General features: G+C 40.4%; 1 protein-coding gene across 3 annotated transcripts in view; it reads left to right on the top strand.

The window, feature by feature from the left end:
• VIPAS39 (VPS33B interacting protein, apical-basolateral polarity regulator, spe-39 homolog) overlaps window positions 1–14444 on the top strand; it is a 37907-nt gene that overhangs the window by 19706 nt on the left and 3757 nt on the right. For all 3 annotated transcript variants that reach the window (XM_042943932.1, XM_042943931.1, XM_042943930.1), the window contains exons 7-19: window positions 647–703; window positions 1883–1975; window positions 2618–2651; window positions 3143–3245; window positions 4745–4772; window positions 8001–8074; window positions 9785–9860; window positions 10308–10442; window positions 11114–11155; window positions 11483–11572; window positions 12969–13055; window positions 13643–13732; window positions 14134–14238. In XM_042943932.1, coding sequence (XP_042799866.1) covers window positions 647–703; window positions 1883–1975; window positions 2618–2651; window positions 3143–3245; window positions 4745–4772; window positions 8001–8074; window positions 9785–9860; window positions 10308–10442; window positions 11114–11155; window positions 11483–11572; window positions 12969–13055; window positions 13643–13732; window positions 14134–14238 — 1014 coding nt within the window. The remainder of the gene's footprint in view (window positions 1–646; window positions 704–1882; window positions 1976–2617; window positions 2652–3142; window positions 3246–4744; window positions 4773–8000; window positions 8075–9784; window positions 9861–10307; window positions 10443–11113; window positions 11156–11482; window positions 11573–12968; window positions 13056–13642; window positions 13733–14133; window positions 14239–14444) is intronic.

Here is a 14444-nt window from a genome sequence, read left to right as displayed (position 1 = left end):
TTTTTGACCAGCTAATACCTTAACTTTTATGTAGAGAAGAAAACTGGATTTCTAAATATCAGGGCTTGCCTTGGGTCTCACAGCTATTAAGTGGTGGAACTGGGACTCCGTTTATTTACTGATTCCGTTCTAGCGCACTTCCCTTACCCATTACACTGCCTTTTGAAGGCTGTATTTTGAAACTTTTGATCATCGCTGTGGTCTGGAAGCTTTGTGGAGCTCATATTCCCAAGAAGCACATAACAAAGTAAATTGATTCATAAGGAAGACAGTATATCATAAGATCCAGAAGAGAAACATGTCTCCTTCTTTTCCTTCTGTCTGCATAACCGTCAGTTAGAATCCCAAAATGTGACTAATTGTATCTAGGGGGTGAAATCCTGAACCAGTAGGCATAGGGTTATGGTTTTGCCAGTTGGTTCTTTCCCTTTTTGATCCATCTCTTCTTGCCTGTATTGTCCCTGTTGTAATTTCTTCAGACACTCAGAACAAGACCATTCTTGTTCTTCATTTTTTTTTCATTCATTCCCTCCCACAAAATATTTCCCCATTAGGGAATAAAGATAAGAGTTTTAAGTGAGGAGCTGGCACACTGATAATGCTGATCCCTTAACTTCTTGAGATTCGTGTGTTGCTAATATTCTAGGATTATAGCAATGACTGGAGCCCCAGTGACACAGTGCGACGCCTTCGGAAGGGCAAGGTAAGGCCACTGGAGAGAGAATTCTTGTGGGAAGAGAGCACCATGGCTGGGAGAAAACGTTTTCAAAATACATATGTTATAAAGGATTTTTTATCAAGAATATATAAAGAACAATAATTATCTTCAATAAGAAGATAAACAACTCAGTAAAAAACTTGGTGCAAGATGTAACCAGTTACGTCAAAAAAAGATACGTGAATAGCCAAAGAGCACTTGAAAAGTTCTTTCACATTAATAGTTATCAAGAAGATGTGAATTAAAACTGTGAGATACCACTGTATAGCCACTAGAATGGCTAAACTTACAAGTATTGATCATACCAAGCATTGGGACGCTGTGGAGGAGCCAGAACTCTGGTACACTGAGAGCAAGAAGGGAAAATGTTAAAACTACTCTGGAAAATAGTCTGGCACCTTCTTATGAAGTTAAACATACACTTAACTTCATTGCTAGACATTTACAATCCAAGAGGAATGAAAACTTATGTTCAAAGACTTGTACACAAATTTTTGTAACAGCTTCATTTATAATAGCCCCCAAAGTAGAAATAACCCAAATATCCTTCAGGAGATAAATGGATAAATGGTGATATGTCCATACAATGGCAAACTGTTTACCAGTAAGTAGGAATAAATTAGTGGTACTCACCACAATGTATTGATTCATCCCAGAAATGTGATCTTGAAGGGCACCTGGCTGGCTCAGTCAGTAGAGCATGTGTCTCTAGATCTCAGGGTCATGAGTTCAAGTCATGTGGGTGTGGAGCCTACTAAAAACAAAACAAACAAACAAAAAAAAGTGAAATTGAGTAAAAGAAGCCAAATGTGAAAGAGTACATATTGTATGATTCTGTTTCTGAAATCCTAGAAAAGGGAAAACTTTGGTGATTAAAAACAGATGAGTGGTTGTGAGGGGCTAGAGATTGGGTCGGGGGGGAGTTGGCATCAAAGCTGACAAGGAACTTTTTGGGGTGATGGAGTTGTTCTGTATCTTGATTATGGTAGTATATGAACTTGTCAAACTCACTGAATTTTACAGTTGAATAGGGTAGACTTTATTGTATGTAAATTATACCTCCTTAAAAAGAGAACAGGTGATCTCTCTACCCATTGACTTTGGCAGGACTTCATCAGGACATCAGGACTTTCTTGCACGCTAATTCTGTTCTTATTTTGCCAGGCCTGCTCACTAGAAAGATTCCGCTCCTTACAGGACAAGCTACAACTCCTAGAGGAAGCAGTAAGCATGCATGATGGAAATGTCATTACTGCAGTAAGTTGTGGGTTTTGTTTGTCGTTTGTTTAATTGTTGTTTTCAGTAGTTTCTCAAAGTCCAATCAGAATAGGACTTTAACATTTTAGGTTAAATGTCTAGTAAAGATCCTAGATTTCTCTTATTTATTTGTTTGTTTATTTTAAGAGAGAGAAAGGGAGAGCAAGAGCATGGAAGGGGCAGAGAGGGGGAGAGACACAATCCTGAGCAGGCTTTGTGCTGTGGGCACAGAGCTTGATGCGGCACTTGAACTCACAAACCATGAACTAAAACCAAGAGTCAGATGCTTAACTGAGCCACCCAAGCACCCCCTCGATTCCTCTTAAAGTGTAGGATTCTCAGTAATACATGCTCTGAGGCTCGGCTGGCCGGACATGCATTGTATGTGGAACTCTTGATTATAATCAGGAAGCAGCAGGTTGGCTTCTAAAAAGTAATCTGAGAGAGAAGAGGTGTGAGAGCAGTCTCTCAGAGGGGGTGTCTCTTGCCAGCGTGGGAATGGGCAGGTGGACTTCTCTTAGACATCTGCCAAGATGCCTAATGTGTCGCTGACATCATTTCTAGACATCAGGAGCTCAGGGCAGGGCTTTGCGTTTGAAAGGTTACACAGAGTAATTTATTCTTTGTTCTCCTTTCCTCTAGGTTCTGATATTCCTGAAGAGGACACTGAGCAAAGGTGAGCATGGGTTGAGAGAAATCTTCAGTCAACAAGATACCGGCTACATTTGAAGGGAGAATGTCATTGTGGCTTTTATCAGAATTCACCATGATCAGGTCTGTTTCTGAGACAGCTGGGATGGCCTAAGACTTCAGAGTATCCATCTCATCTCTTGAGGGCAGTTTTTCATCCTGTAGGGTGATAAGTCTATTCACTTCGAAGTGTCCCTATTTGCTAGACAGACAGATGGCTGTGTTGATTTGAGGACTTCAGAGTCCATGCTAGGTGCCTGCTGGTTGAGTTGGTGAAGGCTGACTGAATGGCTAAGAGTTGCCCTGGACCATGGAGTGCATTGATGGTGGATTGAGCCAGAGGAATGGGTACCATAAAAAGCTGTTCCTTGCTTGTGATTGGGTCTGAGATGTTTGGAATGTATGAGGAGGGAGACCAATTTCACACCTGAGTAATAGGCTTTAATCTTCCCCACCTAACTATTTCCTGCCTGCCAGAGATCCTCTTCCGAGAGCTGGAGGTGCGACAGGTTGCTCTGAGACATCTCATTCACTTCCTTAAAGAAATAGGGGATCAAAAGTTGCTTTTAGACCTCTTCAGGTAAGAACTGATCATCTTGTCTATGAAGTTTACTGAGTCCTTATTCAAAGCACTCTGGAGAATACAAAGAGAAAAGATATTGTCCTTTTTTGTTATTAGATAAGATACTGAAACGGTGATGGGATAACTAATAATGCACCTCAGCCTGTGATAAAGTGACAGTATAGCAGGTGGTTAAGGAGGCGGCCCTGGAGTCAAACATACCTACATTGAATACTGGCAACACCACTTAGTTCATAGAGTGACCTTGAACAAGTTGCCCAACCTTTCCAAGCATTAGTTCCAAACCTGTACAATGGAAATGATGATTTGTACCTGGCAGGTCATTATGAAGATTAAAAGAGTTAGTGTGGGAAAAGCACTTAGCTTAATACATAGTCTGTATTAATATTTTTAAGCATTTTGTTATAAAAGACTCAGAATAAAGGTATCTTTTATTGCTTGGTCCCCAATGATGCCAGTGGGAAGTACGGTGGAAGAGCAAAAGAAGAAAATAACAATCTTTAGTCAGGATACCCAAGGAAAGCCACATGGAGGTGTTTAGGAATTGAGACTAGGTAGGATTCTAATAGGTAGAGAGGCAAGAGGTAGGCATATGTGCTGGTGGTCAGGGGCAGGAGAATATCTTCTACCATGTTTTCCTTCCTTCCCTATCTCATTCTAATCAGTAGAGACTTTCCTGCCCTTAGATTAAAATGTATATTATGTCTTTTCTTCAATGTCAGGAAAGCGGTTAGAACCTTTGTTTAGGCTGATAATGTGGCCTATGGTAACTCCAATTATCTAGTGACTCCAGCACAGTGGTGAGCTGCCCCAAGACTATGGTGGGAAAAGCAGATCACCTGGTCAGGGCCAAGATTACAGATGTTAGCGAGGAATTTGCAGAAGACATGTTCATTGAGGCAGGCTGTTCTCTCCCTCCTTCCCTCCCTCCCCCCTGATCAACAAGGCTTTATTAGGCATCACCTCTAGGCCAAAGCAGTGATGTTAGTTACAGTGGTCCATTCAGAATAAGAAAGAATTAGAAGACAATGTCCTTGTTCTCCAAGGTCTTACCACCTTTGGGATAGACAAAACCCATTCTACACTACGTGAAAACAACAGAATAATATAGAAAATCTGTTTCCAGGATTGTTCTGACAGAGAAGAGGGCTTTAATCTTTCCAAAAAACCCTGTAAGATTACTGTGGGCTAAGGTTTTGTGGAGGCTCTGAGCCTATCAGACCTGTTAACATTACAAAGTTATTACTGTCCTGCAATGCCTTCTTGTCCTTGCTTTTTTCTCAGCTAGAGCGATCAGGGGAACATTCATATCTGATCCACCATGTGTTTTGAAGAGGTTGTTCATAGAAATTTTAAGAGGAGGGCTTATTTCATTTATGGAGGCAAATTTATGAGTTTGAATTGTGTTTCTCCTAGAGCAGCCATCCTATTTTGTGAGGTTATACTGCCACACATCAATAGATAAAAATGCCCTGCTCCCTTCTGCTTCTTCCCAGGTTCCTAGATAGAACAGAAGAGCTTGCGGTAAGTGTGGCCTTTGTTTCAGTTGGGGACCTGTTTAACAGAAATCAAAGCCAAAACCCAGCCTCCAAGATCCCAGAAATCTAAGCCAAAACCCAGCCTCCGAGATCCCAGACTAGTTAACAGTTTCCTTCCTTTGGTATTGATTGCATCCGGAAGAGAAAGGCACTGGGAAGCCTGAAAACTAAATCCAAATGATGTACTGTTTCTTTTTATATGCTCTTTTGATTGGGCGTGTCAATAAACACTTTTTTGAATAAATGAATAAAAACTGGCCTGGTCAATTTGTAATTTGTTTTTTAGTTCTTAGTTGTTTTCACTTCCTGGTTTGTAGGAGCTTTTGGGTTTTGGCTTCTAATGCTAGAAGATGTTGGAGAGTTAAGAGGGATTAGAAAGCAGATATAGGTCAAGAAGGAAGATAGGTCAAGCCGGGCTGCACCCAATACACATTTTGGCTGAGGGCTGAATGGCCAAGTGTGCAAACTGATTTTTGGCAGATTTTCACCATTACAGAATAAACTCCTGGAATACCAGAATAAATCTGAAATTGTACCAAAAATTTCATTATTTTATTAAAAGTGTAGAGATATACTTTTAAAAGTTTGCCATTGTAGCGCAGGGGTAAGAATTCCTTAGCATATCCATGGCAGGATTGTCCCTTCGGTCACTACACCACACGTTTGTGGTGTTATCAGTGCTCACATTCAGCTGGCACGCTTAATAATCTTGCTAACCTTCTTCACACAGCAGAATAAAATTGAGGAAAATGTTTTTTCAGTCACATTTTGTAAAAGGAACTTTTACTTAATATTCAAGGCATGGAACAATCACAAAAATCCTTTATCTTAATCTACTGAAAGTGATTGGCAGTCTGTAGCAATCATTTTGAAAAGCTTTTTGTTTACATTTTTAATCTCCATAGATTTGTTGTGTTGTTTTTTTTTTTATGTTCATTTTTTTTTTTTTTGAGAGAGAGAGAGAGAGTGTGAGCAGGGGAGGGGCAGAGAGAGGGAGACACAGAATCTGAAGCAGGCTCCAGGCTCTGAGTGTCAGCACAGAGCCCAACACGGGGCTCGAACTCATGAGCCATGAAATCATGAGGTGAGCCGAAGTCATATGTTTAACCGACTGCGTCACTGAAGCGCCCCTAATCTCCATAGATTGGAAGCTGTAGGGAATTTTCTTCATACAGCATTCTTATGAAGTTTGTTGTTTTGAAGTTTGATTAGTGAAAATAGGTGTGTTTGGGTAATGCATTTTCTTCTAAAACTTTATTTTCTTCCTATTCTCTATTATATTTGAATTGAAGATTCAGATTTACATGCATGCTGTTTTATATAAATTTGGAGTTTAACAACCTTACGAATTTGAGAATTGACAAAGCTGATGATAGTCTCCTTTCAGTTTCTCCTCACAGAGTGGGAAGGTTACCTAAGTAGGACTTCCCTGAAAGACTTAAGGCCAAATGGAATTGAACAATAAAAATAAACCATAGCTCTCAAAGATTGCTTTCTTTAATACTAGGAATGATTGTATACCAAACATTTTATGAAGATTAGATTATGATATAATTTCTATTATTCTGTGTTATCATTTACATTTTTATATACTTGTTCCTAAAAGGATATACTGTCCTTCTTAAAGCCAGTTCATTCTCTTAATATTCATATTAACTGTCAATCTGTTTATTTATTTATGAAAGATTGTATTTTTAAGTAATCTCTACACCCAACGTAGGGCTTGAACTCACAATCCCAAGATCAAGAGTTGCATGCGCACTGAGCCAGACAGGTGCCCCTAATCTATTTATTTTTTTATTTTTGGAAAGTTTTTAATTGTGCATAAAATCTCAACTTTTATAACCATCATAAATTATTGCATCAATTAGCTCTTGTAATAATAAATAGGGACTAACTTTTTAATTATTTTTAATTTTTAATGTTTATTTTAGAGAGAGCACAAATGTGCTCACGTGCAAGTGGGGGAGGGACAGAGACAGAGGGAGACAGAGGATCCAAAGTGGGCTCTGTGCTGACAGCAGAGAGCCCCAGAGCCTGACGCTGGGCTTAAACTCAGGAAATGTGAGATCATGACCTGAGCTGAAGTTGGACACTTAACTGACTGAGCCACCCAGGCGTCCCAAATAGGGATTTAATCTTCAGTTCCTTTTTCAGAATTCCAAAATAGGAAGCACATAAGAAGATTGTCTTTCAGAGTTATATGTATGACTTACGGTATTTGAATGTGAGTCTTCACGTGTCAACAGTGAATCAGATGACTTGCCTTATTTGTGTTACTGATGTTGTCAATTATTAGGTATTTACAGGATCATGCTACCATTGATTGTGTATAAGGTCAAGGATGCCAAAAATAATGTTGAAGTAAGCATTTAGCTCTTTGGCCTTTTGAAAGGCTAAGGCTGAAGCAAAAGCTGGTTTTAGTTATATAGGCTAAAGCCAAACTTTGGAGTAAAGCTGGGTGCTCAGCTACTCAGTGCTTCATTGTAGGCCAGCGCTGTCCAAATAGAGCTTCCTACGATGATGGCAGCATTCTGTATCTGTGCTACTGGATATGGTAGCCACTAGTCCACATGTAGCTTTTGTACACTTAAAAAAATGACTACTGTAACTAAGGATCTGAATTGTTTAATTTAACGTAAATCATTTAAATGTAAATGTAAACCAGATATGGGTAGTGGTTACTGTATTAGATATTGCAGTTATAAATAAACCAAAGAGTGGTTTTGAAGATTTTTTTTGAAGTAATCTGTATAACCCTGAGATCAAGAGTCGCATACACTGGGGTGCCTGGGTGGCTCAGTCAGTTAAGTGTCCGACTTCAGCTCAGGTCACGGTCTCATGGTTCGTGGGTTCAGGCCACACATTGGGTTCTGTGCTGACAGCTCAGAGCCTGGAGCCTGCTTGGGATTCTGTGTCTCCCTCTCTCTCTGTTCTTCCCCCACTCATACACTCACTCTCTCTCTCTCTCTCAAAAATAAATGAACGTTAAAAAAAACAAAGTCACATGCACTACTTACTGAGCCAGCCCCTGAAGAGCAATTTGAATCACTGTTTATCCTCTCCACACCCGCACACCCATCCACGCCCAGAGGAATCTCTGATAATGAAGAATTTAGTTTTTAAGGATGGAAGGTCTAGTTACATAGCTAACTCAGCCTTCTAAGGAGACAAAATAACTCAAAGCCTGCCTTTTTTTTTTTTTTAATTGTAGCTGTCTCATTATCGAGAGCACTTGAACATTCAGGACCCCGAGAAACGAAAAGAATTTCTTAAGACCTGCATTGGGTAAGTATGGGGGAGAAATGTTTTTAAGCATAAATCTTCTTAAATAGAGAAGCGAAGAGACTAAGGGAGTGGATAGGTAGTTGAAGGGAAAGCCTAATAGTGGGTCATATAAGCATCATTAAAGATGGTCTCATTCAGTGAAGTGATTCCAAAATTAATTCCCCAGTAGAGTTTTCACTGATGGGTAGTAAATTGAGAAAAATAAAGACAATAAAAAGAGGGTTTTTTCTACCGCTAAATTTATTTTATTTGAAGACTGCCTTTTATTCTGGAATTTTTTTTTTCCTTCCTCTCCTTCCTTTTTTTGGTGACAAAATGCATTGGAATTTTTTTATGACCTCATATATTAAAATAAAAAGTCGGCAACACTTTACCTTCCATATTATTTTCAGTGTTACTGGTCCTTGAGACCCCCAAGCACAAGAACCACTGATTCAGCCTACGTGTTTATCCAGGATGTAAGTCCCTGTAAAAACCAGCCCATATATTATTCTTCCAGTGATACGCACTCACTGCTCTTGGAAGTAGCTTATTTTATTGTTGAATAACCTTCATTATCATAAAATGCTTTGTTATCTTGGGCTGAAACTTGCTTCCCTCTATCTTTCAAGACAGGTATAGAGTCTTCCCGGTAGGCCTTACTTCAGGTTCAGTATTCATGGTTGCTTTAGTCCCTAATGGGACGTGAGTGCCTGGTTTCACATTTAGAAATTTGTCTTTGTCTGTGCAATCCTTAATTTGAACATTATCAAATACTGAGCTATGTCATAGTGGCCTCTGGTGAACCAAGAGAAAAGTTGGAATAGTGAAGGAACTGAAACCTATTGCTGTCTCTCTTTATCTCTTGGCAAAAATTGGCTGTGGCTCATGCTTCTCTGGGATAGTGTAATTGAGTTTCAGAATTCTTCCAGGAGTGAGTGGAGTATGGGACTAAGACAGCACTTTCTAAAGGAGAGATCTGTGAACTGGAAGCTTAAAATCTGGCTTCTATTCCTGGCCTTACCCCTTGACTTACCATGTATGACTTTTAGGCAAGACGCTGTTTGTCTCTTAACATTTTCACATGTAAGATGAAAGGTAGGGACCCTTGATCAAGTTTGTGTAGATCTGTGAGATCTTTATCAATCTATAAATGTACCACCATGCCTTGTAATTTAATTGTACCTTATTTCTCTGCAGTAAGAAACCACAGCACTTCACTGGGTTGTGGGTGATAGGCAGTTGGCTAAGCTCACTCACTCAGTATCTCATTTGTCACCAGCTCCCACAGTGAGAGGATTCTAATTCCTCAGCACAACCACTGATGACTACATACATCTTGTAGACTTAGAGGATCCTTCCTTCCTTTTTTTTTTTTTTTTTTTTTTTAAAGATTTTATTTTTCTTCAAGTAATCTCTCCACCCAACATGGAGCTTGAACTCATAACCCTGAGATTAATAAGAGTCTCACGCTCTACCAGCTGAGCCAGCCAGGTGCTGATCAGGATCCCTCCTGAAGTGGCAAAACCTTAAATACAGAATCCTAGTCAAAGGTCTATTCGGTTTTCTGCTTTCTCTCTCTCTGCCTTTCAGGGATGGTCTAAAGGTGCATTGGGATCAGATTTGTGAAGCGCTGTGAGCCTCTTGTGCTTACAGTGGAGTTTTGGTTTAGTTGGGTTTGTTTCTTGTTTTAGTAGAAAAAGAGGCGCTAACCTTCTGGCTCTCTACCAGTTTGCCATTTTCAGCAGAAGATTCTGCACATATTCAAGACCATTACACCCTCCTGGAACGTCAGATCATTATTGAGGTTAGACTCCTTGTCTCTACGTTTTCTGCTTCAATGCCAGTGCTCAGTGTCATTCAGCATCTAGGAGACTTCTGTGCTCTGTCATATATGTCATTTCCTGTTATACTCTGCGAGAGCCTTTCATTTCCTCTTTACATGATCGCCCTTTTCCCTCCATTGTTCTCAGGCATCCTTTTCCTTCTCACTTGCTATTAACCTGGAAGTATTTTCTCTTCCTCCTAGAACTCCCATTTCATCCTTACTTCTCCAGTCTTCCTCCATTCAACAAGCCTCTGTCATCATTTTATGGTTTTTAAACTCCCTTGGGATATCCTGGGCAGTTTCTTTTTCTCATCTTTGCCTCTTTCCTAGGATAGGAAACACAACTGCTGTAGTATTTAATGTTTTTTTCTTACCTCTACTCTGTGGACATTGTTGTTTTTTTTCACTTGTTTCACTCCACCACAGGCAAATGATCGGCATCTAGAATCAGCAGGACAGACTGAGATCTTCCGGAAGCACCCCCGCAAAGCTTCTATCCTCAACATGCCATTAGTGACCACGCTTTTCTACTCCTGCTTCTACCATTACACGGAGGCTGAGGTATAGGCAAAATGTGAAAGAAAGACCCCATACACTCGCACTGCACAAGAGGAATATACTTCGAAGCCAGTTATTTCCTTGTGCTCTTAACAATGGGTGTATATAGTTTTTGGAAGTCCACCTGGAAGCTTTCCTGGCCCTCAGAAAAGATAAGGAACAATGGATAAGGAACTTCATTGTTATTTGACTTTCTGTGCTCAGAAGGGGTGGGCTAAGTGGGAAAAAGAGGTTTGTAAGGGCTTGTGTGGCTTCCGGTGAGCTGGCATGCTAGCATAGCACATTCTGTCTCACCAGTGCCGGTCCCACAGCAGTCCCTGTTCAAAGGTCCATAATTTCAAATGGATTTGCATGGTACAGAGAAGAGCAGGGTGTTAAGTATTTGTGAGTACTCTAAAAAATTGTGTTTTTTGAAGAGATTTGAGTTTAATGGTAGTAGGTGGGAATGATCATAATGGTCACAAGATTAACATTAAAATTGGGAAATATATGTATTAATCCAGTTTCATTCAGCCAAGTTGTGGTATCCTATTAGACCTGGTGGAGTTTTTCTCTTAAATTATTTTCTGTGTTTAAATGGCTACAGAGTGAAATGTAGTAAAAAGAAAATGTTAGATTAGGTGGTATTTGAGAAAGTCAATAACACTAAAATTCCTTCTCTACTTTCATCCTAGGGGACGTTCAGCAGTCCAGTCAACCTGAAGAAGACATTTAAGGTAGATATAAACTGGTCACTGTTGGGTTAGGTAGTATCAGGGTAACTACGTGGAGTGGATATTGCTTTGTAACCCTGCACAAGAAGTCCCTTAATATTCACAGTTAAAGGTGGAAAGGACTGAGTTTGTGGGAAGCGAAGAAAGACTGCAACCGAATGGCTTACGGTGGTGCTGGGGCTTGGGAGTGAGAAAGTTCTTGATGACTTGAGAGATTTGTGCATTTTAAGGGGCAGAATCAACCCCAGGGGATATTTTTGCCTGTCTTTTCTAGAATTCTCCCTGATGCATTTCTACTTACCCTTAATTCCTCTGGTCTCTGTTTTTTAGATCCCAGATAAACAGTATGTGCTGACGGCCCTGGCCGCTCGTGCCAAGCTTCGGGCCTGGCATGATGTAGATGCCCTCTTTACCACAAAGGTGGGTGCCCTGGAATTGTGTGGTGCTTCTGGGGCCTCGGAGTTACCGTCTTGTGACCTCGTGCCTCATGGGAATCTCAAGTTCTAGTTACTGGTTTACATTTTTCCTCCAACCTTTTATTTGTCAAACTGAAGGAAAAATTGAAAGAATAGTATGATAAACACAAATAGTCTTTACTTATTTCACTAGTTTATTAACATTTTGCCATATCTACTTTCTCTTTTTTTGCTGAACCATTTAAAAGTGAATTGCAGACATCGTGACACTTTTCCCTTGAATACTTAAGCATTTATTTCATTTATAACCACAATATTATCAATTTCAGGGTATTTAATGTTAATATATTTTTAAAATTTATTTATTTTGAGAGAGGGGGAGGCAAAACGCAAGTGGGGGAGGGTCATAGAAAGAGAGGGAGAGAGAGAATTCCAAGCAGGCTCTGACAGGGGGCTTGATCACATGAACTGTGAGATCATGACCTGAGCTGAAACCAAGAGTTGTATGCTTAACTGACTGAGCCACCCAGGCCCTTAACATTAATATTATAATATCATATGTATAGTCTATATTCAAATTGGCTCTTTAAAACTTTATGTTTTTGTGTTTGCTGTCAGGATCCAATCAAGGATCTTACATTACTTTGGTTGTCTCTATTTGTTCATATTTTAAATATCCTTTTTTCTACTATAGGTTTGAGAATTTTCTGTTTCTTCCCTTTGTTAGGTGGTTCTTACTTGTTTTTTTGTTTTTAAGATTTTATTTTTAAGTAATCGTCACACCCAGGCTGGGGCTCAGACTCACAGCCCCTGAGATCAAGAGTCGCATGCTCCACCAACTGAGCCAGCCAGCCTCTCCGCTGTATATATGCATACACACACACACACACACACACACACACACACACACACTATGAGAGCATAGACAGTCAAATAACATGAAGTTCCTTATCCATTGTTCCTTATCAATTGTCTACCTGCTCCTATTTCAGTCCCTTCCTCAAGGCAGACACTTAAAAGTTTGATGGTAATTTCCCAGACTTCTCACAAATTTACAAATATATTTATATGAATATAAATACGTGGAAGATAGAATTTTTTTCTATCCAGATAAGTTCATACTACAAGTATTCTTAATTAAGTTGCTTGTTTCATTTAGCCATATTTCATAGACTTTTCTCTTCCTGTAGATCTAAGAACTTATTTCTTGTCTCTGACTCTTTTTCCATCCTGTTAAATTCCTTGACTTTTCTGAAAAACTCGTTTCTCTTCTCTATCTCCCACCTCCCATCCATCCACACTCCCTACCGTGTTACTCTAGTCTGACCGTAAAATGAATGGTTACAAAGTGTGTTGAGTCTTTCTTGTCTGGCTACTGCTGCCTCATCTTCCCTTTTCAGAACTGGCTGGGCTACACCAAGAAGAGAGCGCCCATTGGCTTCCATCGGGTTGTAGAAATTTTGCACAAGAATAGTGCCCCTGTCCAGGTAATGGCCTCCTAAAGAGAGTTGGGTACAGGATCCTCTAGGAGACCTAACTTTTAGCCTCTTACTGGTCAGTGATGGGAGACTTGATCTGCTCTGGTCTTATCTTAAAGACAATATAGTAGCTGCAGTGGATCTTGATATAGAAAAGGTCAGGTAGGGAAGTTCTCCTCTGCCCTTTAGAAGGAATCCCAGACTGCCCCTCTCTGAGGAGCATCTACTGTGTTTAGCCCGTGTGGAGCACTGACATATTACTCAAATGATACAAAAGGAGAGCTCAGTGACAAAGGACATCAAGTAGCACTGAGCACAGCATCGGATCAGATCTAGAACACACCTGTTGCTGGCATGGATGTCTAATTATAGGGTAAGGCAGAGTGTGCTCTTCCTGTCTCTCCTGGGCCAGCATGGAAGTACCGCATAGAGTCCACCTCACTCCCCATTGCAGAACTAGTCTTATGGTTGATGGTGGGAATTGTAGACATCAGATATGGAACTCATGCCTTCCTCAGGATTTTTTTTGTGTAGCTTTTAGAGCTCTTTGTTTTATGAGTCTGGGAGTCATTAATCAGAAGTACCTCTTCCTATAGATATTACAAGAGTATGTTAATCTGGTGGAAGATGCGGACACAAAGTTGAACTTAGCCACCAAATTCAAGTGCCATGATGTCGTCATTGATGTGAGTCCCTAAGAAAGGAGAAGCCTGAGTTAGACCCTCAGTGGAGAGTGGGGGATTATGATCTTCTCTGTCTAGATCCTGTGGTACTTCTTTCAATTTTGGCTTTAACAGACAAGATGATCTGGCAAGAGTTAGTTTGGAGACCTGTTCTCCTGTATTATTTTCCCAGCCCTTTGACCTCTCTTTTTTTATAAATTTGTTGCATTCAGAGAATTCATAGAACTGAATCCAGCCACATGAGCTCTTCAGTAAGAAATTCTGTAGGTGCCTGACCCCACTGTCCTCCCACTGTAGCCTCTCAGTCTCTCCTTGAACCTTGCCCCAGTGTTGGGAGTGGCAGGAAGAAAAAGACCCTTGTAGAGAAGGCTCATTGGAAGTTTTATTGCTGTGTGTTGGTACAGACTTGCCGGGACCTGAAGGATCGTCAGCAGTTGCTAGCATACAGGAGTAAAGTGGATAAAGGATCTGCAGAGGAGGAGAAGATTGATGCCATTCTGAATAGCTCGGTAAGCAGCAACAGTTTACCCCTGCAAGCAGTCTCAGGAGATGATCCCCAAAGTAGCATCAAGTATATATTCCCAAGGCCAAGATGGGGTCACAGTTAGCTGAGCATCATAGATATAAGAGTCTGTGAGCCTAAGGGTCTGAAGCGCTGCTTCGAAAGGCAGAAATTACTCCTGAGATGTGGGATGATCCAGGGGTAATCTGGGGA

Source organism: Panthera leo, chromosome B3 (genome assembly GCF_018350215.1).
Source record: "Panthera leo isolate Ple1 chromosome B3, P.leo_Ple1_pat1.1, whole genome shotgun sequence".
Classification (NCBI taxonomy): Eukaryota; Metazoa; Chordata; class Mammalia; order Carnivora; family Felidae; genus Panthera; species Panthera leo.
Note: the sequence above shows the minus strand (reverse complement) of the source record. Positions and strands in the feature narration are given on the sequence as shown.